The following is a 27,984-nucleotide window of genomic DNA, read 5'->3' as shown; positions in this document are numbered from 1 at the left end:
TATATCCACCATAATTGTAAGTGGGATATTAAGATAAAAGGTATAACCAATTTTTTTTTCTGAAAAAAATAAACCTGCGTTTTTACTCTGCACAGCTTCCACAAGATCCTTGAAGTTACTGAAGAAGTCATCTAGCAGTGAGTGGAACGGTGACCAGGGGAAAGGCAACTTCCAGGACTCTGATGAGTGCAGCCTAAGCAGCAGCACTCAGAGCAGCAGCTGCCACACTTCTGAGAGCATCCAGGAGCCCAAAAATTCATCTCCCGATAAACATGCAGAGAGCACTGCATCTGACTTTTCTAATGCTCTTGTCAAAGAATCTGACATTCTCAGTGATGATGATGATGATGAGGACTATCAGAGCCTAAAGAAAGGCAGCCCTACAAAAGACATTGAAATACAGTTCCAGCGGCTGAAGATTTCAGAGGAACCCAGTGCTGACTCTGAACAGGATCAGGCTGCTGAAAATGAGGCAGAAGATGGCTTTCAGATAGCAGAGCATCCAAAGCTCGTGCGGGGCCATTTCTGCCCAGTGAAGAGAAAAGTAAACAGCACAAAGCGTAGCAGAGGAACTCTAATGGCAATGCAAGAACGTCACCAATCCCTTGACAGTCACTCTGATGCTGCAAACCTGGATCTGAACTCTATTTTAGAGAGAGAATTTAGTGTCCAGAGTTTAACATCTGTAGTTAATGAGGACTGTTTTTATGAAGCTGTGGAGAGGCATGGAAAATCCTAGCTTAATATTAAAACATTCATTTGAAGTCCACATAAAATTCAACAAACATTTTGCTTTAAAACTAATAATTCATGGAAGCTGCAGGAAAACTACTATCTGATTTTGTGCACTAATACATTTTTGCTCAAAAACAGCTGTAAAGGATTCTTAACTTATTTTAATTTATTGTGGATTAAAAATAGATTAAGTTGGCCCCGGGTTGTAAATTAGTTCATCCCTTTCAAGCATTTATTAAGACAATGTAGTGTTCTTGGGGATGGCCTCATTAATATATTAAATAAGGTGGAAAAGGTGCTAGTGAGTGGCAGAAGGGTTTACAATGGAAAGTAGCATGCCAAATTGAAATTTTTAGTACCTTGGGCATTTTATTTCTTTGGTTTTCATGTTTGCTTTATTTAAAGCACAATTAAGTTATTTTAATGTGTTTTAGTGCACAACAGTGCAGAAGTTTCATTTTTGTATGTTTCAATGCTGTTTATACTTTATACATATGTGTAAATACAAAAACAAAGCTTGGCCTGTAATCTTTTATTTGACTGTATTTTTTATTTTCTCTATGAGCCTGTACAGTAAAAGACAAACAAGTATTGTACTTAGCCATGTTTTCTACTTTTTATTGTGCTGCTTTTCTGTAGTTGGAGCTTTAAATCCCAAATTCTTTGCTTCTGCATAAATGAGAGGAGTATTAGCAGACCTTGAGGCAATTGGTGCACTTTATCCTCCTGTAAGCCAGTCACTTGAGCCTATTTATAAGAGTCTTGGCTTCTGTTTTTTAAATTCCTCTGCACAGGAGGATGTTCCAGGATAAAAAAGCACAAAAACCCAAACACCATCTTATGTGGTGATGTCTGAAAAATATTTTTCTTCAATATTCATTCATACAAAATTCAATTATATTTTGATTGCAATTATAAATTGCAATTATAAATTGCAGCTTAATTACCCTTCTCGCAACGTACCTTGTTTCTTCGTATGTGTTCTAGCCACTCCCCTGAAGTAAAAAGGACCTGGATTGCCTTTTCCCTTTTGTCTGCTGCTGTTTGGAACAGAGAGATGCCCTCTCTCTCTACCACTTTCTCAAAAGTAGGTCTTTCATATCTGCATAGATGTAGGACCATCTAGACTTTCGTTTACTGAGTTTACACCTGTAGATCAAGGAGCTAAAACTAATAAAAAAAAATCAGACTTGTGCTGTTACAGCTGATTTTCCTCTTCAGTCTGTTCAGGTTGACCAGTGCTTCCAAGTAAACTTCTTGTCTTCTTCTTTTGCCGTAGTTCTTCTCTGTAGTTGAACACAAAAAGGCTTGGGTCTTCATCACACATTTTCCTGTATACATTGCACAAGTTTCTAAACTGTGACATAGAGAGCTGAAAAGGACGCAGAGTTGGATCAACATCTGCTGTCATCATCAACTGTTCTGTTCTTTTCAAGCGCCCATTTTCAGGAAACAAGGTCCTAAAAGATATGGGGTGAAGAAAAATTTCAGCAGTTCAGACAGACAATTACATTTCTCTTAAGAGTAAAGTGGAATTTAATAATAAACCTACATTAATTATGTCACTATTTTAGCTCTGGCACTCTTAACACATCTCACAATCTGAGCAATGGAAACAATATAAAGGGCCTTTTTCTGCTTATGAAACCATAGAAAAGCACATACATACATTATAGACTAAACACATGTGTGTATGTTCATGTTCGTTAACATGAAATAGAGCTTTGGGTATGGATACAAGCACAAAGCCTTCTTAGAATTAGCCTCATATTTAGAAAGCAACAACAGATTAAACTGCACAACACAGATCAGATTCAAAAAATACGACGTTTTTCAGACTGTTTCATTCCATTAGGAAAGACAGTTATCACTTGTCATTAATACCCCAATTCTAATATCAGAAAAAAAAGTCAAGAAAGAGGAAAGGAGCATTTAATTGTCATTCACTTTTTAATATTTAGAATGTGGGAGAATGTGGCAGGAGTCCTTGATTTTGTTTACAGCTTTGTCATTGTTCACAGATAGGCGTATCAGTACATTTACTCTAGGGCTAGATGCATTAGCACCTTCCTCTCAGAGGTTGCCCAAATTTGAATGAGGAGTACTAGGTAAGTGATTTTTAATGTTACACAGAAAAATACATACTCCACAGTGCGAACTATTGAAAGGATCAGCTCTTAATGCCAGTACTTCTCAGTCTAAAATAAGCCAGAAATGCAAAAAAGCTGCACGTGACTCATGGGCACTTCGCAATTTTCTAGTTCTATCTGTGTTATATACATAATACCTAAAAAATATTGTGCATCTAATACAATAACACGTGCCTTCCACCCCCCTACCCAGATGTGTCTGGCAGTTTGGCTGGATAAACTACTCAAAAGGCTTTGTAGAAGAAATGATAGTTGGTTCCTGGTAGGTACATAGAACACGAAGTTAAGAAGGGTTTAAAATCATAAGTGAAAAATGAAACTTCTGGGAAACCTGTTTGTAGTATATGTTACTTCAGGCCTTTGTCAAAAGTTCCCATTAGTTCAGCATCTAGGTCAGCAATGGGTTATTTCAATAACTCTCTTTCCTTTGATTCTGTAGTTAAAAAACATATCTGGAGCAAAGTCTACCTAGTCTTTTTTTACAGACTATGAACCATCATATAAATGTTGTGAATCAGAACTCAAACTACAATATGGACTTCATAGTGCACTCATATTTCACATCTCAAGGACCAGAATCCATCCACAAATATGAAGTGATTCTATTGCCTTGTTTTTATATAGTCTGTGTGATAGAGAGCCTTATAATGAACTTAACAGCTTTTTTATACACCAGAATTCGCTATTTTTTTCAGGTCAGCTAAAGAATAAGAGGATTGTGTTTTTTAGCTGCATATTAGGGCTAAGGTATGATAAGCTGCTAGGGGAATATATGATGTCCAAAAGTTCAGTTTCCCCCTCCTTGCCTCAAAAGAATGTAAAGCAGTTATTAGCAATTTGAGATTACACAGAAGCTGGGAGGGTTTTTTGAAAACTTTGGTAACAATATTGTACACAACACAGATATGCTGACTGCATGTGCCTGTTGCTTACATTGTCAAGAGAAACCATTCTTTCACAGTAGAAAAAAAGGAAAAATAAAAAAAAGAAAAGCACCACCACCCGGTGTAAGTCAAAAACAAACCAGTCTAGAGTTTGGACACCTCATTTTCTAAACACTTTGAAATGCATACTCTAACACAAAGAAATCTGTACTCATTTTAGATCCAATGTCTGCACCCCACATATCAATGGCATTTACGGCCTCAAGGAAAGAGAACCCAACAACCCAAAACTAGATGCAAAATTCTTTGTTCACCTTTAAAACAGTGACATAGAAGGCTTGAAGTACAGTAGGTAGCCACCCTAATTCTAGACTGCATCAGGGCCAAAACTATGCCCAGCAACATTCAGGGAGCCCAGGCTGCATGAGATGCCTCTAGTCATAACAGCATTTCTGTCACACATTCTACAGTGCTGAATGCTGGGGGTTGCCCACAGTAAGTCAGACACATGGCAGTGCTGGAGTTTAAACAGGATCCTTGGCAAAAAGACTGCAGGTTTCTCACATCAGAGTACCTAATAAATTCCCTCAGTAAGATACTGAGATTTTTAAAAAGCCAGTAAGAACTCCATAAAAGGGCAAGCACAGAAACAAAAATTTAACCTTTTGACACTATCCCCAAATAAGTAAAATTTCCAACAGATGATGCTCTCCTCACACTGCCATCTTTGGTTCTGGATTTTGATACTTTCATTTTTTAACTCAATCATTCTGTAGTTTTTGTGGTTGGGCTGGGATTTTTTCATTTCTGAGACAGACAAACTATTGAAAAGATGACCACTTTATCCTAGGGATTTTTAACAACTTCAACTGCACCAACAAAAATGCACAAGTAATTATTACATAATTACTTTAGATATTAGTCTCATACTTTCGTGTCCAGAAATCATCACTCTGAAATACGAAGATCTGATGAACTATGATGACAAATTTAAAATTGGAAGAATAAAATCAAATGCATAGCTGATTTAGTAGCTGGTGCATTTACAAAAACATTACCTGATAAGTTTTCATTAAAAATACTTACTCAATTCCACGGAAGCAATATTTTCTTCTAAACTGAAAAACACTTTGAACCACCTTTTCTACCAGCTCAAATGGCTGCTGTATCTTTGGTTGCACCAATGGAGTGAAATGCACCACAGCCACGTCCACCTATATGGAAAGGAAGAAAAATTCGAGTAGACATCTTCCTCTGAGACACATTACTTCTAAGTTACCTGGCTAGACATCAGCAAACAGGCACAATATAGGAAGGCATTCTTGCAGCAGATAAGCCAGCTGTGCAGTGACTAATGGCATGGTATGGAATAGAAAGATTTGCCTTAGCTTTCAAGACCCTACAGAATTTTAGTCTTCGTTATCTGCATATTTCCAATTAGTTCACATGCCATCAGTACTTAGTACTTTTTACCCCCATGGCACTTCGTCCATTTAGAGGAACTTTCACGTAATCTGTAAAGTAATTAGCACTTCTGTCTTCAGATCCTTCCACAAGATAATTCTGACATAATACACAAATTAGATAATATTTGATATATAGGCTGAAGGGCAGCTGGCGAAAATTGGTATTATAATTAGAAATCAAACTCATTCCCTATATGTTTTCTGTTGCTCCAGGGCTTTTCTAAAATGTAAGCTAAGGAATTGCTTTTTAATGTATTAAGATTGCTAGTCTATTTAAAGGAATGGTAGGTAGAAATAAGTGCACTCAGTTTAAGTGACCACACAACTCTGTATTTACACTGTGTATCACAGTTCATCCAAAATTATGTTTGAACAGTTCCACGAAGATAAGTTTGTACATATTCTTTTGTAGTTCTCAAATCAGACTGGTTCCCAGCGTAGTCACTTGCCCTGTGTCTGAGAACAGAATGAAATAACATGTACACACTTTATGTTTTTTATATGTGTATGTGTATATATATGTGTATGTCAAGCAATTATAGAGACACTGTATTATACAGAAACTTTCTGAATTCAGACTTCTGTACTAAAAATTAGGAGCTGGAATAAAACTCCAGTTCTGCACAACAATGAATAATGCAGATCATCTTCCAAACTAGATATTAACAACAATAAAAAGGAAAAATTTCTGTGTAGGAGCACATTGAAAATTTGTAAAATGTGTACAAGTACTGTACAAATTTTTAAGTGCCAGATTTTAAAAAGTATTTAGTCTCATTAAAAAGTCTGCTAAAATGATGCGCAATCACTGAATTTTTTAAAACAATCTGACAGTCAATACTGGTACTCACAGAACATGAATTTATCATCACATGTGCTAGTTCTGACAGAAAAGAGAGGCACAATCAGACCAAAGACCAGCTGCTGCTTGAACCACAGTCTCAGTGTACCAATTGTTCAAGATAACCCAGAGCACAAGAGTACTTCAAAAAAGAAAGTGTTCCTCCCACTGCTTCAACCAAAACTGCTCATAGCAACCTCTGATGTGACATCATCTTACACAAAGGTACCATCCATCCATTTTGTTCTTTCTGTGAGAACAGCTCAGCTGTTAAGTACATCTATCCAGTACAAATGCTTCTACAACACAAATTTCAAAGGAATTGTAAAATCCAAACAATATGAGTTTTTCATGCAGACAGAACTTACAAAGCCGAGCAAAAATACTGGCTAGAGAAAGGAAAGAAAATACCAATGAATGGTGCTGATGAAGAAAAAACCCACAGCAAGTTTCCATTGTTAGCACTGCTGATCCCAAGTATATACTACTGGAATATTTTTCTTTAGTTGTCCACCTTCTCTGAAAGCTAGAGTTAAAAATACAACAGAAAAAATGCTTAAAATTACTGAAATGTGAAGCACAAGAACTTATTTAAAAATCAGGTGACAAAAAACTTGACATATGGAATCTGCTGGGAAACACACATAAATTATTTCCCAAAGCAGATTTTAAATTTTTCAAGTGTTCAGAGCATCTGCCTTTGCCATGGGTTGCTCCTATCAGGAAGATCACAGGGATATAGAAAAAAAACTCGTGTTCACATTGAGTAGAAGAAAAGTTAATTTTTTGAACAGAGCAAATACATAGTTCACATGTTCAATCAGCTCCTTGAACAGAAATACTAACGGCACATGCATATGTTTATCTACATTTTGGCCAGGAAATATAACAAGGTATTACCCCCACAAAATTAGGGGTAAGAAAACAACCATGTGGCATCACTTAGTCACCTCAATTCTGCAGAAATGCTCATAAGTAAGAAATGAGGGCTCTTTGGGAGTTAGAGCCACATCTTGAACAAAAATTTATGAAGGAAAAAAGCACATAATCTAGATACGATGTACAGCTTCAGAGCCAAACAGCTCAATTTGCAATCTCAAGGCCAGTAGGCAATAATTTCTGCTTCTGAAACAAAACACAGCACTTCTCAGTTCCATTATAGACACTGTTTTCTTTGGACCCCAGGAAAGCTGCTTGGTTACTATAGCAACAGATACAGGGGAAAGCTTTTCATTTGTAAATGGCCACTCCTTTAAAATCACACATGCTATTTTCCCCATACCTTTTAATATGCATCAAATAGAGAGTAGAATTATGAAAGCCAATAGAGTACATAAGAGCACTTAAAATATACATGTTATTTGATAATTTTACTAGTAACACTTTTCACCCAACCAAGTATTTTAGAAATATTTACAAAATAACACTCAAGTCTTACAAAATAATGAATACCAAAATCATTGAACTGATACATCCCAAATTGCCAATAGTACAGCAATTACTCACCCCTTACTGTTTTAGTGTAACTGTACAATGAAGGTTTATGTCCTGGTAGGGCAGGAGGAACACATAACAGAGTACAATTTAATTCACACAAGTCTGCTGCCTTGCTAATGAAATCAACACACTAAATCAGAATAAGCTTAAATGAGACAATTTTTACTAATTGTTGACAACAAAGGTCTCATAATGGGCAATACATGTACCTTGCAACAGGGCTGTATTAAAAGCAAACCCACACAACCTTTCCTCAAGATGTAATTTGCTCATAGGGAACTAAAACCAAAGCAGAATATATTACAATTTCATTAAAACAGACTGCTTGAGATCCTACTGAGATAGTTCTAAGGCAGCACTTTCACAATCCAAGTATTCAGATAAAATATCTGTCTACTACAAACAAATGTTAGGTCTAACACCAAATATGCGGAACTCATAGTGCAGTCTTGTTCTGAGAAGAGTACTTTTGGCTTGCTTCCAGCAGAAAGCAATTATGCCCCTACACTAATAGAAATTATTTCTGTGTAAGAAGAGCTCTGCAGTAACTCCATTCACACCAGGCTCACAAACAGAATCACAAGACACCCAAAGTTAGGTACAGAACCTGTGAGTACATCACTGCTGCAATGAGCAAAATCTTTCTCCCAACTGCTAGATTTCTCAGACCAGCTTGTTAAGGCCACTTCTCTGATGTGCTGCACTTATCATGGAAGCCTTACCAGCAGCTTTATCCCCTTATTCTTTTATACAGCCTTATACAAAGGTAACAAGTTAGAGGATAACCTATGACAGGCTAAAGCTATCAGGAACAGACAAGCAAAGCCTGCAGTTGAATAGAAGTGTCCTGCTGTTCCAATTACAAATTAAAATAAATTGCACAGTTCTTTTCTAGGAAATTTAAACTCTTAATAAGATTATCTGTGATAAAAAAACAACAACTGACAAATAAGAAAACTCTCTGGCTCTCAGTACAACTTGAATGATTCTCCCCCCAGTCTGTAAGTCTACAGTTTCTGGATTCACAAGATTTTACTCAATTTAATCACTGCTCACACTTTCCATCACAGAACCTGGACATCATTATGTATTTAGGACTAAGGGCCGCCGTCTGTTTTATTCCATAATCTCTTTGCTTTCCCTTACTGAGTGTTTTTCAAACAAAACTCATTAAACAAAGTACTCCTTTATTCTCGGGTAGATGGAACTAAGAGAGGGAACAAACAGCAGTAATGCACTTGCTGTGGAGAACAGAAAAAAAACAACATTCCAAGAAATTTTGTTAATACATGCCAATGCAGTTTTATATGAGAAGGGATAGCTGCATTCAAGAGAAACTGCATTTACCAGGACATCTACAGTGAAGAAAACATCTCAGACCTCACGATCAGCAGTAAGTCTTACACAAACAGACAGAAACATAACTGCATGTTTAATTACAACTGTAGTGCTTATACTTGAATTTATCATGCCTTTAACTTGGTTCACCCCATTAAATGTAATGTATGGCTACCATTTGCAGTGTTTTGTGTTTATGCTTGCGTGTTTTTATATACTGATTTTAAAAAAGGAAGCAATGAAAAAGGTTGATTCAGAGTACTAATTATCTTTTTCAGAATATGAATGAGAATATGAATGAGTTTTTGAATGAGTTTTGAGCTACCCAGACCTGTCAGTTCCTTCTGTAAAAGGAAGTTAAGCCATCTTTCCCATGGGCCTGTACAGCAAGTGATATGTATTTGCCAGAACAGCTCTTCCCAGCCTGAACAAACTGAAGGGATTTGGAAATAGGCAGGTCTTTGAAACAAGGTTTTAACAATGAATAGCTGTTAATATTTGCACCTTAAATTTAAGCATTTTAATATATATATATATATATGCTGGATAGAGTTAGCACATCCTTGAACAATTACCTGAAATAAATATAATATAAAAAGATTAGAGTATAAATATATAAATTATATATATAGAGAGAGAATATAGAGAATTATACTATAGATTATAATAGAGGATAACAGTATTATACTTATAAAGGATAAATATATTAATTAGTTCAGAAATGCCATTAAAGACTGATAGAATACATACTGATGTCTTATGTATAATGAACTGAAACAAGAGTACAATGCCACAGATATTTTGTATTCCCCTTATTTTAATTTTATCCCTTACGGCTTTTCAAAAAAGTTCTAATGCTGCAGACCAATTTTAATATCATGGTACATATTTAGATAAAAAACCTGGATCATGCTTTCTAAGACAGAAGCCTGTCCTTTGTCTACCACTGATAAAAGGCAAAACCTGCCAATTATACAGCTCCATGCAAAAGGCAAAGCAGGGTACCACCTTCTAATCCTCCTCTCAGAGGTTTCAATCCACTGTTCTGCATCTGCAATCCCAACAGTCCAGCTGAGGTGACAGCAACAGTTCTGTCTTCCCAGCTGCACAGTTATCATTCTGCCCAAAATGTTCTCATCTGTCAAATGAAATTGGACACTGCATAAAAGAATAGCAAGGAGCTTATTCAATGGATTTTTTAAAACTACCACTTCATGGCAGATTTGCAAATTATTTCAGACAGGTGACTGACTCAAAAAAAGGCACTTCCACAAATGAGCTGTTTCATACGAGCATTAAAAACATTTTAGAAGCAGAAGAAGATCACATTCACTCTTATGACTTCCAAAATACTATTTCTCTAAGTCAAGGAACGGAAATAACTGAAAATAAAAAACTGGTAAGTTTAAATAAAAAGAAATAAAATAAAATATTGATTTAGAAAAGTCATGTGACTAATTGTGAAAATGCAAAAACTAAATTCCATTTTATTCTCCTCCAAAGCCAAGATATTTGTAGCACTTATTAAAAAGATTAACAAGTAATATTTAAGAAATAAGGGGTTACCTTTAATCATAATTTAAGTAAGAGTTAGTACAACAGTGCTGATTATTATAAAAAAGTCAACAGGAGCTGACTACAGCTATCAACACACTTAAAGAAGGTACCTGAAGAGTACAGTATCTTTTCTACCAGTGTGTTTTCCTACCACAATGGCTTCTAATCTGCAAGTTTCTAGTGTTCCATTTACAATGTGTATTTGTCTAGTAAGCCTGCAATTTGTATGCTATTACCAAAACCAACTGGAGTAAATAAGTTTTGCTTGATGGCTTGCAATCATGTATGAAAGGGCAGCAGCTCCTTTTTACAAGCAATTCTAAAGCACTGTCCATTTGCCATCATCTCTGTTCAAGTACCTTGTGTACAGCAGCTCTGCTGCTGCAGGGTCATATTCAGATATTCATTCAGATAGCTCTAATTTTAAATGCAAGCTTTTTTTGTTTGCTGATTTCTTTTCCTTTCCCCCTCGAACTTCTCCTCCCCCCCCTTTCCTCCCTGTTGCACAGACGGCCACAGCTTGGCTACGAAGCTCCCAGTTACTCATTTCCACGAGAGAAAAAGCAGACAAAAGGTGACAGAAGAGAACCATCATGGTATCAGCAAGCCTGCAGTTCTTTGCTTTTATTCTGGCTTTGTCTGGCGTTTTTGGAGATATCGCAGCCACCTTGCTACCAAACTGGAAGGTAAATGCAGACGTTGGCTCAAACATCATAACAGCTATAACACAGATGCAAGGACTTTGGATGGACTGCACATGGTACAGCACTGGGATGTTCAGCTGTACCCTGAAATACTCCATTCTCTCCCTCCCTGTCTACATCCAGGCTGCACGGAGCACCATGGTACTGTCGTGTATCCTGTCAGCCTTTGGGATCTGCATCACTACGGTCGGAATGAAATGCACAAGGCTGGGAGGGGACACTGACAGCAAAAATAACGCTTGTTTTGCTGGAGGAATCTGCTTCATTCTCGCAGGAATCTTTGGATTAGTACCAACGTGCTGGTACACGAGAGAAATTATTTCAAATTTCCTGGACCAGACCATTCCAGAGAGTAGTAAACATGAACCCGGAGGAGCAGTTTATACTGGATTCATATCAGCAGGGTTTCTGCTTATCGCAGGTGTGATCTTCTGCTCTTCCTGTTTTAAAAGGCAGCAAGGAGCATGGATTTACCCTCCAAAGCAGCACCATTTCCCATCCACAGAGCAGGAGAGCAATGCAGGTTACAGCCTGAAGGACTACGTATAAATAGTTATTTCTATCCATTGAAGTATTTCTATTCATTCAAGGGGGTTTTTTTTGTGTGTTAAGTGTAGTTTGGTTATTTCAACGAATGCGTAACATAGCACTTAATCTTCCTGTATCTGGGTTGCAGTTATGCTTATGCAAGGTATTTAATTTACAGGGGCATCCACAAAAAGAAAAGATTAGAAAAAGATACTTGTCTGCTACAAGGGTACTTTATTTTGTTGATTTTTCAAACCCTTCTTTCTGACTTCACAAGTTACACTTATTGAAGAACAAGGAACTATTTTAAAAACATAATTGACTGTACAATTTATGCATCAATATCTTGTTACAGCAAAGATGATTAAAAACTAAATGCTTTCTGTTTAGTCAATCAGACTTTCAATAACATATGACATTTTTTAGTGTATTTTACATTTTTATCTTGATTTTATTTATGATGCAAGGAAAAAACCCAGAAACTATTTATCCAAGAAGCCAAATTCAAAGGTTTTAAAAAATGGAAACATTTGCCTTTCATTTTCAATTCTAAATTGCCTTGGTAACCAGATTTTGTTAAAAAAAATAAAAAATACAAAAAAATCAACCAACCAAAACAAATCCACAACAAAAGCTCAAGGCTCCAAACTTTAGCTGCACTGTATACTCTGCATATCAGGCTGAAGGATCAGCAGTACCATTCAGCTCTTGCCAAACCCAGCTCTCCTGCCCCAAACTGCCACCTGCTGTGGGTTTCATTTATTATTGTTAAAGGAAAGTATGTTGGACAGTTACCAACTGCTACTAATCTATCACTACACAGTGAATGTTAGAGATGAGGAGCAATACAACAAGAAAAATGTAACCATAACTGTGAAAACACCTGCAAACTGTAATGAACAGGATAGAAACCTATTCTATGTTCAAGAAACCTTATCTATGTTCAAGAAACATCTGTAAACATTCTGGCTTACACTTGCTAAAGGCAGTTATTAACAGCTCAAATAACACAGTAACCACTTACTGCCTTCTACATTTCTGACCTTCTGAAAGAACCTTTTAAGAAATTTTAATTATTCCTGTAGGATCTGTTCCAGGTCCACTCCCAGGTATTCTATTGCTGTAAAATGCATTATACAACAGTGATCAAGAGACAGCTTCTTTATTTTTTTAACTGCCTTATTTTGAATAATTACCTTAAATCCTTTAACTTTTTCTTTTACCACACAGATTTTGTTTCATATTGGTCATTGGCAAAGTATGTTCTACCTAAATACTTCCATAAGTGAGAACCAAATCAAGAATGAAAACAGGTATGACACAGGCCTTTAAATTTAGGAAGACTATGATGCTGGATGAGTCTCTCAATAAAAACAACTGCTATTTATTCTGAGTATTTATACACAACTTTCATTTCCTGCAGTACTAGTCTGAAATTTGCTAAAAGACCGTGAAGGAGACTAAACATAAAATGTTTGGTATGTTGGAAAAAGATGTTTTACTACAGCATTTGGTAAAGTGGACTGTTTTACGGACTTAGTATGTAAGTAGTCTTTATTTATAGAGAGTCTTCATTTTTCACACACAGAATGGCATTACATCTTGTTTTTATTCCACTGTTACATACCTATTTTGAGTCTCCTATGTTTTAATCAAGGAGCTTGATTTGTCCTATGTCTAATGCAACTATCAGCAGTTATTATGTATTGCAGAGACTTCATTATAACCAAAAAGTCAATTTCTTTTTTACCTAGACACAATGTTGTGCAGCACCACTCCATTAACCAAGAATCTTTTATGTCTCAACACTCATAGAAATGTTGAAATAATATTCATGCATTGAGCAAATGAGGTAAACAACTCCTTCTCATAAACAAGCATCTCCACCTTTAGAAAGGGGTTTGACATGACTCTAAGCTGTGATCACTACCATGTAAATCTGTTTGCAAAAAATTATAATCAAGAGGCATTTTTACAGGAGGGTGTAAGAAAAAGGTAATAATGGCATACCATGAACACAAAAAGTTCACTGGTTACACATACTGCAAATTTTTCTTCCTGAAACTTTATATGAAGTAGCTGTACTTCATATAGCTATGAAACAAAAATCAAGGACGGAGCCATTTCATTCACACTATGCTGCAAGAGCTTTCCAATAAAACAGATTCTATGAGAAAAGGTAACATCTAAAACCATGTCAGTCTACAGCTAATAGAACAAGGACAAAACACAGGATCAGTCTACAACAGTTGTGTGAAGCAACAAAAATAATAGTGAAAACAGGTGCCAGTTCTGTCTGAAAGAATTCTACTTTCTGCTTTCGCAATATAAGCAATACTTGTTTTAACTCAAAAAATACATTAAATAAAAATATGTCTGCCTTTAGTTGTACTGCCTTTTTTATTCAACAGAACATCAACTGACTCTAAGATGTGTTTATACTAAGATATTTGTCATAACTCTGTGTGTTACCTCTCTTGGTCAACTACAGCCTTTTCAGTACAGGAAAATGGAAATAACAGTTACAGCTTCCCAATTCTGCGACACAGTCTGCACAAGACTTCACTACATTAGCTTTATTACTACTCAAGTTGTACCCACCACTGAAAAATCCCCACCATAAAACTTGAATTTTAGCCTTACTCAAAACTATTTCACATATTTTACAGTGAGAGGGCATCCTGAAATTATTTTCCATTCAGCTAGGAAACAGGGGAAAAAAAACCTAAGCCAAAACCTCAAAGCAAAAAAATAAGATCTCTTAAGCACATTTTCTTTCACAACAGATTTCTGTAATTTAACATGTCTGAACAGTTATTTGCTCAAAAAATGCTAACAGAATTTTAAGAATTTCAACAGAATTATACCCAGATAGAGGCCTTAAAATTCATTGTGATAAACGAGAAAATAACCTTCCAAAGGTTCTCAAGAGATATGCCAGAAAAGTAAAAAGGACCAAGAGAGACTGATAAAGGGGAAGGGAGATGTATTGAAGAGCTGAACCAACCAATTTAAAAGGAGCTTTCAGAAGCTGCAAATTCACTTCTGAAACAGAACAACAGTTTGATAGGACAAGTAGTAATGGTTTTAAACTCCCAGAGGGTTGATTTAAATTAGATATAAGGAAGAAGCTTTTTCCAATGAGGCTGGTAAAACACGGACACGTTGCCCAGAGAGATGGTGGATGCCCCATCCCTGGAAACATTCAAGATCACATTGGACAGAGCTCTAAGCAATCTCATGAAGATGTTCCTGCTCATTGCATGGGAATAGTACTAAATGACCATATTTCCAACCCAAATACTTCTATAAGCCTATGATTTCCACATGCATTCAGGAACACAGAAATCACTTGAAGTCAGGCACAAATTTTTACCAAAAAATCCAAACCAAACCAAAACAAGCTTCTTGTCCAAAATACTGAATTATTTCTTAATTTTTGATTCCTGGACAGACCTGGATTCTGTCATAATGGCTATTTATAAAAACTAGTGGCAGTAGATAAGAGGACAACAAAGAGATTGTTTTTTACTCACTCAAGAATACATAAGAGGGAGAAAAGATTGTTACTTTTTTAAACAATCAGTGGGATACAGCTGACAAAGTGCTGTAGCAAATAGGAGAGAATAAAATATGCTAAAGATGACTGGGGTGAAACATAAAGATTATAGACGTGATAAAATTAGAGATGTTTGACAAAGTTGACTAAAGAAAATCTTTTCTTATCACACTCTTTCAAAAGACCTATCAAATTCTCAAGGCACAATTCCCAAACTGTTTATAAATGCATATGGTAAAATATCAGGCTTTTGAAAAATACTCCAATCCTAGCAGACTATCCTGACATTAAATCCTAATCTCAAGTATGCTGACCTTGCAGATAGGTTTGAAGGTCAAAGCCAAGTTCTGAGGAAAAAAAAAAAAAAAAAAAAGCATGCTTTTCATTTACAGGAATTTCACATCATTCCACTTCGTAATATGGAGATGTTCAAATAGAGCAGCCAGCAATGTTCCTTGGTGAAAATAAGATACATTGCTTGACTGACATATTAACAAAAACCACAAATAAATACAGGAAAACCTACCTCTGGCTTTGGAACAAAGGCTTGACCTGGAATTATGAAACAGTTTTCCACCGTGCAGAGATGCTGAGCCATGATGGACAGTCTGCTGCGTTGGTTGCTTCCTGGATTAGCTGTGAGTCTCTAGGGGAAAATCAAAACATGTACATCAGTGATATTGAACTGGCCAAGTGACCAGTTGTATTAAAGCTTGATTTTCAGTATAATCAAATTTAAGAAAAACACACCAGTTAATCATTAGAAACTTGTATCAAATCATATGCCCAGTTAATCTAAAATTTTCTTCTCCAATATAGCAGCATTTCACTAAGATACTACACTGATTTACAACCTCAGTCCTGCAATCACATGCACATGAAAAGGAACTCCTAGAAATTCTGCAGATCTAAATGAATGTCAAAAGAATTTTGTATGGATACAAGAGAAAACTAAAACGATTCTGACTGCAGGATTCAAATCAAACCTTACACCAGCTGACAGTACTCTCACAATTCTTTCCTTCCACTGTTTCTGTATAAAATATTACTAGTTATTTTCTTCTTCAAGATGAAACAAAACTCCAAAAACTCAAGATTGGCTAGAAACCAAAAGTTCTTTGTAATTAACTGATCTACTCTTACAATATTTGCCAGGAAGCTGGGTCTACTTTACATAAAGTTAGAATGCCTAACAGTGAGAGCATTTAATACTTAAAACTCAATTTAAGTATCCTCTGATTTTCCCATTATTTTTTTTACAAAATAGTAGCCTGGACACAGGTTTCCCATGCTTTTACGACCTGGCAAGAAACACATTTTATTGTGTTTTGCTTGCACAAACATAATTGAAACATATAAAGCATCTAGTAAAACAAGTCTCAAATTACAAAAGTAATTTCATTAACACACACAAAAACAGAATCATGATGATTCATGTTCTTATTTACCACCACCTCAACAAAAAATAAAAACTGAACCCCAATTAGCATATCTGGTAATATTGTACAGCATGTAGCTCCATATGAAAATCCTACTCATAAAATGCTGCCATGCTTTTAAATTTATGCCTGAAAACTAAAAGTGAAACCAGTTGCTGAAGTTTCACATTTTTTCAAACAACTCTTCCTAAAGGCAGTTCAGCATGGAGCAAATAAAACACTTTTCAATGACTTTTTGGAAAGAATGGTCAGAGATCCTTTTTGCCTATGCCAGCATTTGAAGCTACCTTCATTGTTGTGTCAGAGGAAATTATTATTCTCTAAAAAAAACCTAGACTGCAAAGTCTAACAATGCAATCTGACACGCACTTCCTTAACCTCTGCAGTGGAAATGAAACTGACCTAATGGCAACACTTGTAGCGATACTTCCAGTGCCAATTCACACAAACATATCTTTACTTCTCCCAGAAACCAACTAGCAAGTCTCAGGCAGTAAGCTCCTGCTTCTCAATTACAGAAGGGATAACTGAACATCTGGATAGTAACATCATAAACCACTTCAACCACAGCAGCAGGAGCATACTTGTGTACAGCAGCCATGCACGTATCAGCCACACAAACCCCCAGCCACGGGCAGGGACATGCACACCTAGGTCAGCTTGCTCAGAGACCTGCCCTGCCTGACCTTGAAGGTTTTCAGGGATAGGGCATCTACCCCATCTCTTGGCAGCCTGCTGTAGTGTTTCACTACCCTCACTGTAAAAAATTCCTTCCTTGTATCTAAATCTCCCTACTTTAGGTTTAAAACCATTACTCCTCGCTCTATAGCAACAGGCTCTGTTAGAGGATCAATTTTAGAGTAAGTGGGCTGGAAGAACCTGGCCTAGAGTGACAGATTTGAGATGAAGCACTAAAGAATTTAGGACAAAGCAAAAGTTCTTACCCACAAAGTGAACAGCAATTTTACAAAGTTAAACTACAAAGTTAAAAAAATATCTGCTTGACACTCAAAAGTGCTATTTTTACTGATGTGGGTATTTGGCCTTATCCTCCTCAACAGGCCTCAGATTCAGCATATAACTGCTGGCTCTCATCAGCTTTAATCAATTTATTTATATCAGAACACAGTGGGCTGCAGTTGTAGGTGTCTAGTGACATAACTCACACCAACATTGCTGTGCTACAAGGAAACAGAAAAGCAAGAATATATAACCAGCAAGAAAGGCAAAAGTATCTACTTCTCTATTATACTGGCAAAACAAAGTCTGACCATAAATAAAAGAGTACATTGCTTCACTTTCCTACCGTTAACATCAAGTTATCCTAACTAATTATAAAGCACATCACTCCATTCCATGATACATCTTATGCTTTTGCTGAGCTTATGACATACACATAGACTTTGATATTCAGGCTCTTAGCTTAGAAATATCCAGGGATGACATCAAATTCCCCTATCAAGACTATAAATCCAGGGATACACAAAATATCAGCAGCAACTCACTATGATCTGCATTCCACTGTTCTCTCTTTCCTGATAACTGACTATGCCTGTACACACCAATTTTCAGTGGTTACCTTAAGCAACTCCAGACAGTCAGGAGAAGAGACACAGAGCCTAATTATTGCTCTTTCCCCTAATCATAAAATAAAATCGTATCTTTAAAACAATTTCTTTTCATGGTATAAAACCAATAATGGAAATGCAAACCAAAAACCATGAACAATTCTGTCTTTGAGGAAGACCCGTGTTGAAAAAGAATCAAGAGTTCTCAGAATGTAAACTCAACAATTAACACTGCTTCACTGCATGACCTTGAACAACATACTCCATTTCCTAGTGTTTCTAATTCCTCAGTGTTTTAAGTACAAGAGCTTAAGTGTGCATGCTATTTTGCACCTAATTGAGCTCTACTGGGTGCAAAAGAACTGTAATCTGCATGTCACCACTGGCATATGCAGCTGGGCACAGCAATGTAAAGGACACAGTGCTCTCACACAGTCTTAGGTGAATTTTTGCTGTCACAAAACTATGCATCTTACCTATCACCACTCTGTATTTTACATCACAGTCCATTAGCCTTATTTTGCAGCAAGGCCTAATCTCACCTGACATGAAGTCTTTCTGGGAAACAGACCTGGATTCTGTAATGCCTGAAACCAAATGAGCCCAGAACTGAATTAAGAAATCTGGTTTATTTCATACCAAATGTTTGTCCCTAGTGTTCTCTAGAGCCACCTACTGGAAATACTTCTTCAATCTTGATTGCAAGGCTAGGGCAATGATGGCACAATATGGTTTTCTTTGACTCAAAAAATGACAGCAGACATTCCACTCATATAATTGTTACTAATTTTCACAGAGAAAAAAAAAAAAAACCTTCCTATTTGAACTTTTGAACTTTTTTTAATCCTTTAAAGGATTAAAATTAAAACAACATACACATTGAGGCTGCACAGACAAAACACAGTCTGGGGTAATAAGATGGAAATTCAGTTTTCAGGCTGATGTCCAACTCCTTTTTTCACTCTAAATTCAAGTGACTGCTTCCATAACTGCAAAGCAAAAACGCTTTCCATTCTCTATGTTTTATATGTTTCATGCAATGTCAATAGAAATAAACTGTAAAGTCAGAAAGCACTGTGGAGTAAGCCAACCTAGTATCAACTGATCTGACATTAACACTACTACACTGCAGATCAGTCTGGCCTTCCTTGAGAAACTAACTATTAATACAAAGTAAAATATCAGTTTGTTCTTGGACTTGTGGTGACAGAAGTAAATTAAGGCCTTTTTACACACACAAGAATGGCAGAATACATTAATAATTCTGATATCAAGTCTCATTCAAGAAAGCCAATGCCAATTTCCATGGTCTTGACAAACACCCCCTGCATTTTAAGTGCTTAATCAGAAGTAGAAATAATGCTAACCTTCCATTTTTCCTTATTTTAAGGAAGGTGTTTCTCAAAAAATTATCTCAATAAAGAGGACAAAGAAAAATATAAGTGCATTTCTTGAGATGAACGAAAGGTAAGGAAAAACAGATTGATGACAAGCTGCACAAATGATTGTGAGAGAATAAACATATTTGAAAACAGAAGAGTGCTGTGCAATCTATTCATGTTAAAGAAATCAGACTACAAAAAAGAACAGAAAGAGTACCTTAATGGAATATAACCCTGCATAAGACATTAAAAAAAATTATATTCTTGTGAAAGGATCAGAGTAGATAATTAACACACCAAAATTCATAATTTATAACCACATAAACTAAAAACTGAACTAACCTTTCCCTCTCTTTTCAAAGTCAACTATGACAGGGTTTGTAGTTTTAAACAAAAGATTGCATATTAACAATATGCAAAATTGAAAAAACGCCAAAATTTTACCTCCCCAACTTCCTTTTGAAAAGTCAGTGTCATCTGTGTCCTGCCGTAAAGAAAAGGTCCATCCCTTTTCGAAACATTCTCAAGCCACTTGATGATGAGAGGAGTTGAAACACTGAAGGGCAGATTCCCAATGATATGTATATCTGGTGGTTCTGTTGACATTTGACAGAAGAAAAACAGCTGTGAAAAAGTTTTGGGTGAGATTTTGCCAAGAAATAAAACACAAGAAAGATACATGCCTATCAACCTAGACTAAAAATATGGAAACATTTTTTTATCATGCCACACCAAAATGATGCCTGTCCATTTATACTCATCTTACACTGACAAAACTATGTTACTCTTCTCAGTATTTCCTTGGAAAAAAGTGGTTAGGTCTGGTTCTCATTTACATTTGAATAAATCAGTCAGTAGCTTTCAGATGATTTTCAGCTGATGAGTAAATTCTGAGCTACTCTAGAATGGCAAAACCACAACAGTGTTCCTGTGGTTTCAAACTATGGCAATTAGGTACAGAGTAAATACCCATACTCATACTTCTGCTCAACACATCCTCCCAGAGGCATTTAACTGAGTCCTAACAATCCTCAAATCAACCACCTAACTCACGCTGGACAAGAGCTCTCCTTCTGTATAGAGCTCTCTGAAATCAAAAGGTGTTAAAGTACAAGACTTAGCAATAAAAAGTGGCACCTGCTTTTCAGTTATGCATCATATCAGTATCTGTGTGTGCTGTACAACACAACACAGGGATTTCAGCAGCAGGGACCCTTATGTCTAAGCAGGAGTGCAACAGAAGTGGGCAAAACCCAAAAGCCAGTGTGCTGTTTCTCAGATATGATCATGTTTAATAACATAAGAGATGACAATATCAAATTCAAGCTGCTTTTCTGGCACACTTCACTTATTAGCACTTTTTAGGCTGTGATATTTCTAGACTATCTGTGGTATTACACATTTATCAGAGATGGTGGCTTTTGAAACCCATCAGCTTTTTGAGATTTTCATATGGCAATAATACACAAGAAATGTATCTTGCCTCTAATTGGTCAGCTCAAAACCTAATAGTGACTCTATGTTCAAGAAAGGTAAATTTAAAAACTGCACTACACTCTCACATGTCCATTTTATCATAGTTTGTTCAGTGAAGCACTTATCTTTTGCAATGAGGCAAATACAACATACAATTTTTCTAGGTGAACATGATGTGCCATGGTCTTTTCTGTCCTAAGTCAGAAAGCACTTTACTGTTCTTCAGACATTGCAAAGAATGACTTTACCTTATACTAATAAATTTGGAAAAGGGGACTGGGAGGTTATATCTGATTTATCTAATAGTATTACATGTTTTGAAATGGAAGTGAAATAGTGCTCTATTGCAACCTCAGGTTAAAAAAAAAAAGGCAAAAATACCAAAATCCTGATGAGATGCTACTTTTGCCAAAGATACCCACCTGAAACCAAAGCAATGACAAAACTAAATTTTTGAAGGTAAGTTTTCCAGAAGTTTCAAAGCAAGTTACAGAAATTTCTTCAGTGGAACAGCAACAGTGGTGATTTCTGACTTCTTCAAAAACAGGAAGAAGCCAGGAAGTGCACCATTTGATCTCCTTTTATGCTTTCCAGAAGTCATTCCTGTACAGTCAAGACACTCTAAGGTTAATAACTGCAAAGCTCCTCAGTTTAAACTAAGGTCAATGTCACACAAATTCCACTATTTTGTATTAGAAAAGGAAGAAAGTTCTCTGCTTTCTCTAGGGAAAAAAAAACCCAAACAGTTGTCTCTTTATCTTCAACATGTACCAGAAGAGAGTAACACTGGCACTGAGTAAACTTCAACTTTATCACTACTTAAGACAAACTCAAAAGCCCTAAAAAATGAAGTAAACCAAATGCAAATACTAACCATCCTCCCAGTTCTTTTTTAAGTGCTTTGGAAACGCCTTCTCCATCTTATAGGTCAGGATATCGCCATGAACAATGCGCACTTTTCCTGGAGCTGCTTCAGATAGCATCTGTTTGTAAACAAGCAAGCAGTGAGTGTTAACCACACTGATTTCCAGTTTCAGCCACTGCAGGAATCAAACCATTGCTATATATTTATCTTCAATGTACAACAAAGCACAGTAGGAGGTAAAACTGAGAACACTCTTAGTAAGTACTTACTTTTAAAAAGCAAACACTGGATATGGATTAATGTGTGATTCTGTAAACATTTAACTATTCACAGATGTAGAATTCTTGATAGAGAATTCAAACTTGAAAAGATGGCTAATACTCTCTTCAACAAGAGTATTATCAACAACAAGTAACAAGTCCCAGGTCACTAGCAGGACCTCACCTGATTCAAGTAATTATGCAAGCAAGAGGTTTTAAAAGTTTTTTAGACCAATTACCTATGAAAACAAGGGCTCATGTTGTTTATTCTGTTTCCCCCACAGCTTTAGGGCCTATTATCCAATTTCAGCCATATGTGATACAAGGCTGCAGAAATACTAATTTTTCCTTTTACATGAAAAATGTGGAAGAGATTCTCTTAATATTCCCAGTAGTAGTCTACACTTGTACCATTAAAAAACAAGGAATCAACTTAAAAGATGGAATGAGTATCTAGCAGGAGGGAAGATCTCAACAATTTCTATCTTCCTAGACATTACAAAATCACCTCCATTGTCAGTTTCTGCAGCCCACTTGCACAACTTATCTAGTATTTAATAAAGGCTGATATGCAAACTCAGCATTGGCTGTAGTCTGACAACCAATTCTTTAATTACTGGTGTCAGTTCCCATAATCAAAATTAGTTAAGCTTTACTAATGTTGTACTAATCTTTTCTCTTACACTATGAAACTATGCACAAACAGCACAATTCAAAAGCAGTGGAGACTTTTTCAAGATGACATTTGGAGATATTTATTGATCCTACAAGACAATAATGAGAAATGGATTAAAGAACAACTTTGATTTTGCACAGAAATCCAAATTCATAAACAGTTAAGTGCCAGTGGCCTAACTGCCAAAATAAACTGCTCATCATTGTTAGTCCCATTTTCAGTCTGAATGATGTTTATATGCTCAGGAGCACAAAGAGCTTTCACAATTCTCTGAGCCAAAGGAAAATACTGCTTTCTCCTACTGTTCACATAATGTTGTCATGAAATTTTTTTGAGTAAAAGTTTAGGGTTTTTAATTATCAAAAAAGCTAAGTTTTATGTAGAGCAATAAAAGCTTAACAAAAAAACCCAAAAAACCTAAGTGTTCCTACATGTTTTAAGTGCAATTATTTCCAAACAGAAAAAATAAAACTAATCTCAACTCCAACCCACTTAATGGACTTTTCAGCATTACACTAGTGATTATATGACATACAAGTTCACTAATCTGCCATGGTTTGTCAAACCTTTCTTTGAAGCTGTTATAAATGCTCTAGCAGGATTATACTGAAAGATAATGTAAGATTAATAAAGTTAGAAAATAGTGTCATTTGCTAATAACAGTTTTCTTATCAAGATTGAGTTTAGGGGCTGCTGAGTAACACACTTTACATAACTGAGAATTGCATTTAATTTGTGACCAGAAAATCATTGTCTTATATTTCTAATTTGAAATAAAGACTTGGAAACCCAGTGAAGCTTTTTTATTTGAAGTGAAAATGTGTGTAGCTAACACAGCTCCAGGAGCTGCTGTGCATCAAGGACACCAGCCAAGAGTATTCCATCATACACATTCTCTCATTCTTCACACACAAAAGGGCACAAAGGAAGCATAAGGGGCATAGTTCAAAACATGAAATACTGTTTCTGGAATAATTTTATATTCAGTACACTCTCTTGCTCCCTTTCTCTCTTTATCAATCTTTCCAGCCTAAAACCTATTAGGGCGTATGGCATAGAGAGGTTGGGATTCTTTAAGTCTGAGACAGAACTGACAGATGCTCAGCTGATGTAAACTTTAACTCAGTACACATATGTTCTTCACTGTATTTCAGTTCTGCAGTAAAGAATATCCCCGCTTCAGTTTTGTGAGGGACCACAGCTTGAAAAATAGTTAATGAAAAATGCTGTATGCTTTAGATCAGCGATTTTAAAAGTATCTATGAGACATGTTAAAGTAATAGTCCCCAGTTGTTATTTTCATCTCTGACATTTCCCCTTACTCAAATCTCAACCATTTTATGAGCATGAGTTTTGACAGTTTGCCTGGGAAACCAGAAAAATTATTACAGCCCATATTATTAGAAAAAGAAAGATTCACTGTTATATATCTTATTTGTATGGAAAAAAAAGCAATACCAAATTGAACACTAATGACTGCAACACATTTCTTGCTCATTCACATCCGCTGTTACTGAGTTAAACCACCTCTATGTTCAGTAACCTCATTCAGACATTCACTTCTACTCTGAGGAGACTGGCAATTAAAAATAATGACTAACATTATGTCACTTGAACAGTAAAGATAATTACATACCAAAAGCTCATTTTATATGCCAAGAAGTATACTTTTATTCAGATAAAACTGTTGCAGAGGATGCATTTTGGAAGATCAGAAAAAAAGCATCCAAGTACTTAAAAAGCTCTCTTAACTAAAACAAGTGTCATTTAACCTCAAATTCTCTCTGGTCCCAAACCAGTCCTCAAAATCTAAAACAAAAATACTGATTGCCCCCACTCAAGTATAAACATGGTTTCACATTTCATAGGATGCATATGGCATATTGTATGTTATTAATGGCTAACCTCACAAAGACATAATTACATGAACATTCAAGTTTCAGGGTATAAGCAGTTTCATTCATACCTTACATTATTTTTACCATATAAAGAGACAGTAGCAGTTCTCAAGTGAACTACTTATTTATTTTCACTGCTGATTTACTGAAAAACACAGTGCAATTTAAGAAAAGTCCTTTGAATTGCTTTGAGATTGTAGAGACATAAGAAAACAACCAAATTTTAAGATTTTTGGATTCCATTTTTCTTGCTGGATTTATACAGCCAAATTCCATAAACATCCAGCAATGCAAGTAGATAGTGTTTGAAAATGGCACAATGACTTGTGAACTTATACCAACTTTAAAAGAAAGGAAGAAAAGCTTAAGAGGGTTTTTTTTGAAAATGTAAAAGAAATGCTTGCTTTATTCTTCTCTACCTGGATGTTAACCCACATTGACTGAATTAACTGGAGCCTTCTCAATTTTATAAAGCATAATTATTAGGATTAAAATGAAATATAAGACCCTACATAAGGACATTACATTCAGCCTTCAAATTATGATTTCACCAGCATGATGAAATGCACCTGAAACGTCTCAGCCTGAAAAAAACCCACAAAACCAACAAGCCTTGGCAGTAACTTAGTTGCAAGATAAGGTCCTAAAGGGCCTATCAGAAAGCGGGAACAATGAATTGGCATACTGTGTATCTTCAAGCAAATTATAGCTCTGGTTTCTGCCATAGAACCAAACCTATTTTCAGTGCTGAGATTCCATCAAGACAGCTGGAATCTCTCTAAGTTCTCAGAATGTTCTTAACTCAATGCTGTGGTTATATGTACACAAATTATTCTCCAGTTGGTACCTGCAATCCTGGAATAAATCGAGCATCTTTTTCAATTAAAAGGAGTTGTTCAACACCAGCACTGAGAATGGATCTGGTAATTCCTCCTGGCCCAGGGCCCACCTCGCAAACATGGGCATTCTTCAGCTCACCAGCCTGTTTCACTATCTTGTCTGCAAGACACAAAGAACATACTAAGCCTTTATTTTCCAGGAGATTCAGCTCACCAAGATAACCTCATTGTTTACTGTTACAAGCACAAGCATGCTTATCTCAGAACAGACATAAACGGTGACACATTCCAGTTAAATCATCACGCACCCGCCAGACTGCACAGAATTCAGACTTGTTCCATACTACAAGATATACTGAGCTATTTAAAAAAAGCTATTTTTAGTTTTATGCCTTTAGTAGTTGCTGTGCTCATTACAGAATCAAATAAAAAGAATATTTCAAGGCAATTTAAGAAGTAAGAAAAATAAAGTTCTTTGAAGATTATATTATGTACAGAGCAATTTTATGAGGGAGAAACTGGACTAAATGAAGAGCTGGAACACAGGCAACTTGTAGCCATAGAAAACAGGGCAGTTGGAAGGTGAGGAAGGAATACCCACATGTAAGTGAAATGATGCAACATTAGGAAGTGTTATAGACACTAAAGATAGATTAAGAACTAGAAAATTTAGCTAATGAAATGAAGGGATCCTTGGGAAGCATGGAGAGAGGATATTGACAGAAACTTTGCTGCTCACTCCATTATCTCCTATGTTTGCAATAAAAAATATACGAAGACCTGTCTGCTTGTAAAGTTTTACTAACGGCATGCAGACATCTTTATTCCGGGGTAGGAGCCTGGTTGCTCAGGAAGTGGAACTGAGTTTCATGTTCTGAATTTTTACCAGTCTGAATTGTCAAACAAAATCAAATCATTAGCTACATGAAACTGCACTGCATTTCTAAATGCAAAATCTAGCCACCATTGTGCCAGTGAAGACACCCACCCCTGACTGACAGACTAGTTCCAGCTTTGTCACCCACTGCTGACACAAAGCTGAAAAAAACTGAATTGCTCAAAACAATGCAACTGGTTCAAAAAAGCTACACATCTGATAAACTGAGACAAATGACTCTCCTATCTACAGCACACAGCAAACTCTAAACTGCCAAATATGTCACATACTTTCTACGATACAGAATAATCTGAAAAAAATGCTAATTTTTAAGTCAAAAGTATAAACCAAAATAGTACGCAAATGATACAAGCACTACTATAGTTTTGATTTTTTGCATTTCAGTCAATAACCCATATTTAATTTAGGAATACAGTTTTAGAAGAGGTCTTTATTATAAAGGTTTACCATTAAGCTGCCATTACTCTGACAAATGCTGTTATGCAAACATCATGTCTTTAGCTGTACTCTGTATTCTGACAAAAACTGTGATACATATTCAATGTTAACTAAAACTATTAGAATAAAATATGTAACCTGTCAATCGCAAATCCAGTAGAAAGTTCTGGGAAAGCTGTTTCAGTGCTTTAAGGCGAAAGAGTTTAATAATCTCTCCAATAGTTGGCAGGGGAGGCAGACGGAAAGCTGCCACCTTTCCTGGAGCAGCCATAAGACAAAACTCTCATTCCTTCCTCCTAGGGAGACACCGAAAAGATTATTCTATTACAGAAAACGAATTAAAATTCTTATTAAAAACAGTACTAAGCTTACAAACCAAGGCGTGATTTACAAACCACTATAGGAGGACTAAACTCCAAACATCACGGCTTTGATTTCTGGGTGCAGTGTTTATGCTAGGCACGAATTCAGGGTATTTGGGCAAGTCCCAGTTTGCAAATCTGCCAAAGCCTCGGGTAAAACCAAGCCCTCTAACAAGTACTCGATGTCAATCTTTCATTACTTTAGAGCAGTCAGTAAGCAGAACAACCTCACGGCACCATGTAAACACAGAACGTGTTTAATTCACGTGTCCCTAAGAAAAGCCGGAACAGCTCCGCCCGCCGTCCGCGCCTGCTCCTGGCGGCACCACCCGACTGCGCAGGCGCACACGCCGTCAGCGCGGCTGGGGAGGGGCCGCGCGTGCTGCTGCCGCCGCACGCACCGGGCTGGGAGCGCCGCGCCGCCACCGCCGCCGCCGCACGGGCTTTCTCTCTCTCCCCCGCTCTCGCTGCGGAAAGGGACGCTCGGAGCGGTGTCCCGGCACCGTCGCGGCTCCTTACGGGGCGCAGCGGGCGCCAACCCGGAAGAGAAAGGGCCACGGCGCTGCGCATGCGGCTGTCCCTGGCTTACATGGCCTTACCTGGCTGTGCGCGGGCGGGGTGAGG

General features: G+C 36.7%; 3 protein-coding genes across 8 annotated transcripts in view; 2 read left to right on the top strand and 1 right to left on the bottom strand.

Moving 5' to 3' along the window:
• The window catches only part of TIAM2 (TIAM Rac1 associated GEF 2), a 165,754-nt gene extending 164,419 nt beyond the window's left edge, over positions 1–1,335 (top strand). For all 3 annotated transcript variants that reach the window (XM_066546939.1, XM_066546941.1, XM_066546940.1), the window contains one exon: positions 96–1,335. In XM_066546939.1, the coding sequence (XP_066403036.1) occupies positions 96–739 (644 nt within the window). In that variant the 3' untranslated portion in view covers positions 740–1,335. The remainder of the gene's footprint in view (positions 1–95) is intronic.
• On the bottom strand, positions 1,266–27,984 carry TFB1M (transcription factor B1, mitochondrial). 3 transcript variants are annotated; one of them, XM_066546944.1, is made up of 8 exons: positions 27,960–27,984; positions 27,137–27,294; positions 25,671–25,822; positions 21,999–22,107; positions 20,093–20,244; positions 15,786–15,905; positions 4,856–4,983; positions 1,266–2,195 (listed from the first exon to the last, which is right to left on the bottom strand). In XM_066546944.1, exons 2-8 carry the CDS (start codon positions 27,267–27,269, stop codon positions 1,934–1,936), a joined length of 1,056 nt encoding a protein of 351 aa, XP_066403041.1. In that variant the 5' UTR covers positions 27,270–27,294; positions 27,960–27,984; the 3' UTR covers positions 1,266–1,933. The 3 variants fall into 3 exon arrangements, with proteins under 3 accessions (XP_066403041.1, XP_066403040.1, XP_066403039.1); XM_066546943.1 differs by lacking the exon at positions 27,960–27,984 and adding an exon at positions 27,762–27,880; XM_066546942.1 differs by lacking the exon at positions 27,960–27,984 and adding an exon at positions 27,588–27,684.
• Positions 8,876–14,085, top strand: CLDN20 (claudin 20). 2 transcript variants are annotated; one of them, XM_066545713.1, is made up of 2 exons: positions 8,876–8,966; positions 10,978–14,085. In XM_066545713.1, exon 2 carries the CDS (start codon positions 11,062–11,064, stop codon positions 11,719–11,721), a length of 660 nt encoding a protein of 219 aa, XP_066401810.1. In that variant the 5' UTR covers positions 8,876–8,966; positions 10,978–11,061; the 3' UTR covers positions 11,722–14,085. The 2 variants fall into 2 exon arrangements, with proteins under 2 accessions (XP_066401810.1, XP_066401811.1); XM_066545714.1 differs by lacking the exon at positions 8,876–8,966 and adding an exon at positions 10,268–10,310.

Source organism: Molothrus aeneus, chromosome 3 (genome assembly GCF_037042795.1).
Source record: "Molothrus aeneus isolate 106 chromosome 3, BPBGC_Maene_1.0, whole genome shotgun sequence".
NCBI lineage: Eukaryota > Metazoa > Chordata > Aves > Passeriformes > Icteridae > Molothrus > Molothrus aeneus.
This window is presented reverse-complemented; position numbering and strand designations above follow the sequence as displayed.

Coding starts and splice junctions, on each gene's coding strand:
- CLDN20 (XM_066545713.1), top strand. CDS start 11,062: ATGGTATCAGCAAGCCTGCAGTTCTTTGCTTTTATTCTGGCTTTGTCT.
- TFB1M (XM_066546944.1), bottom strand. CDS start 27,269: ATGGCTGCTCCAGGAAAGGTGGCAGCTTTCCGTCTGCCTCCCCTGCCA. Junction 22,108..25,670: donor GATTTATTCCAGGATTGCAG/GTACCAACTGGA, acceptor GTTTACAAACAG/ATGCTATCTGAAGCAGCTCC. Junction 2,196..4,855: donor TATTGCTTCCGTGGAATTGA/GTAAGTATTTTT, acceptor CATATCTTTTAG/GACCTTGTTTCCTGAAAATG.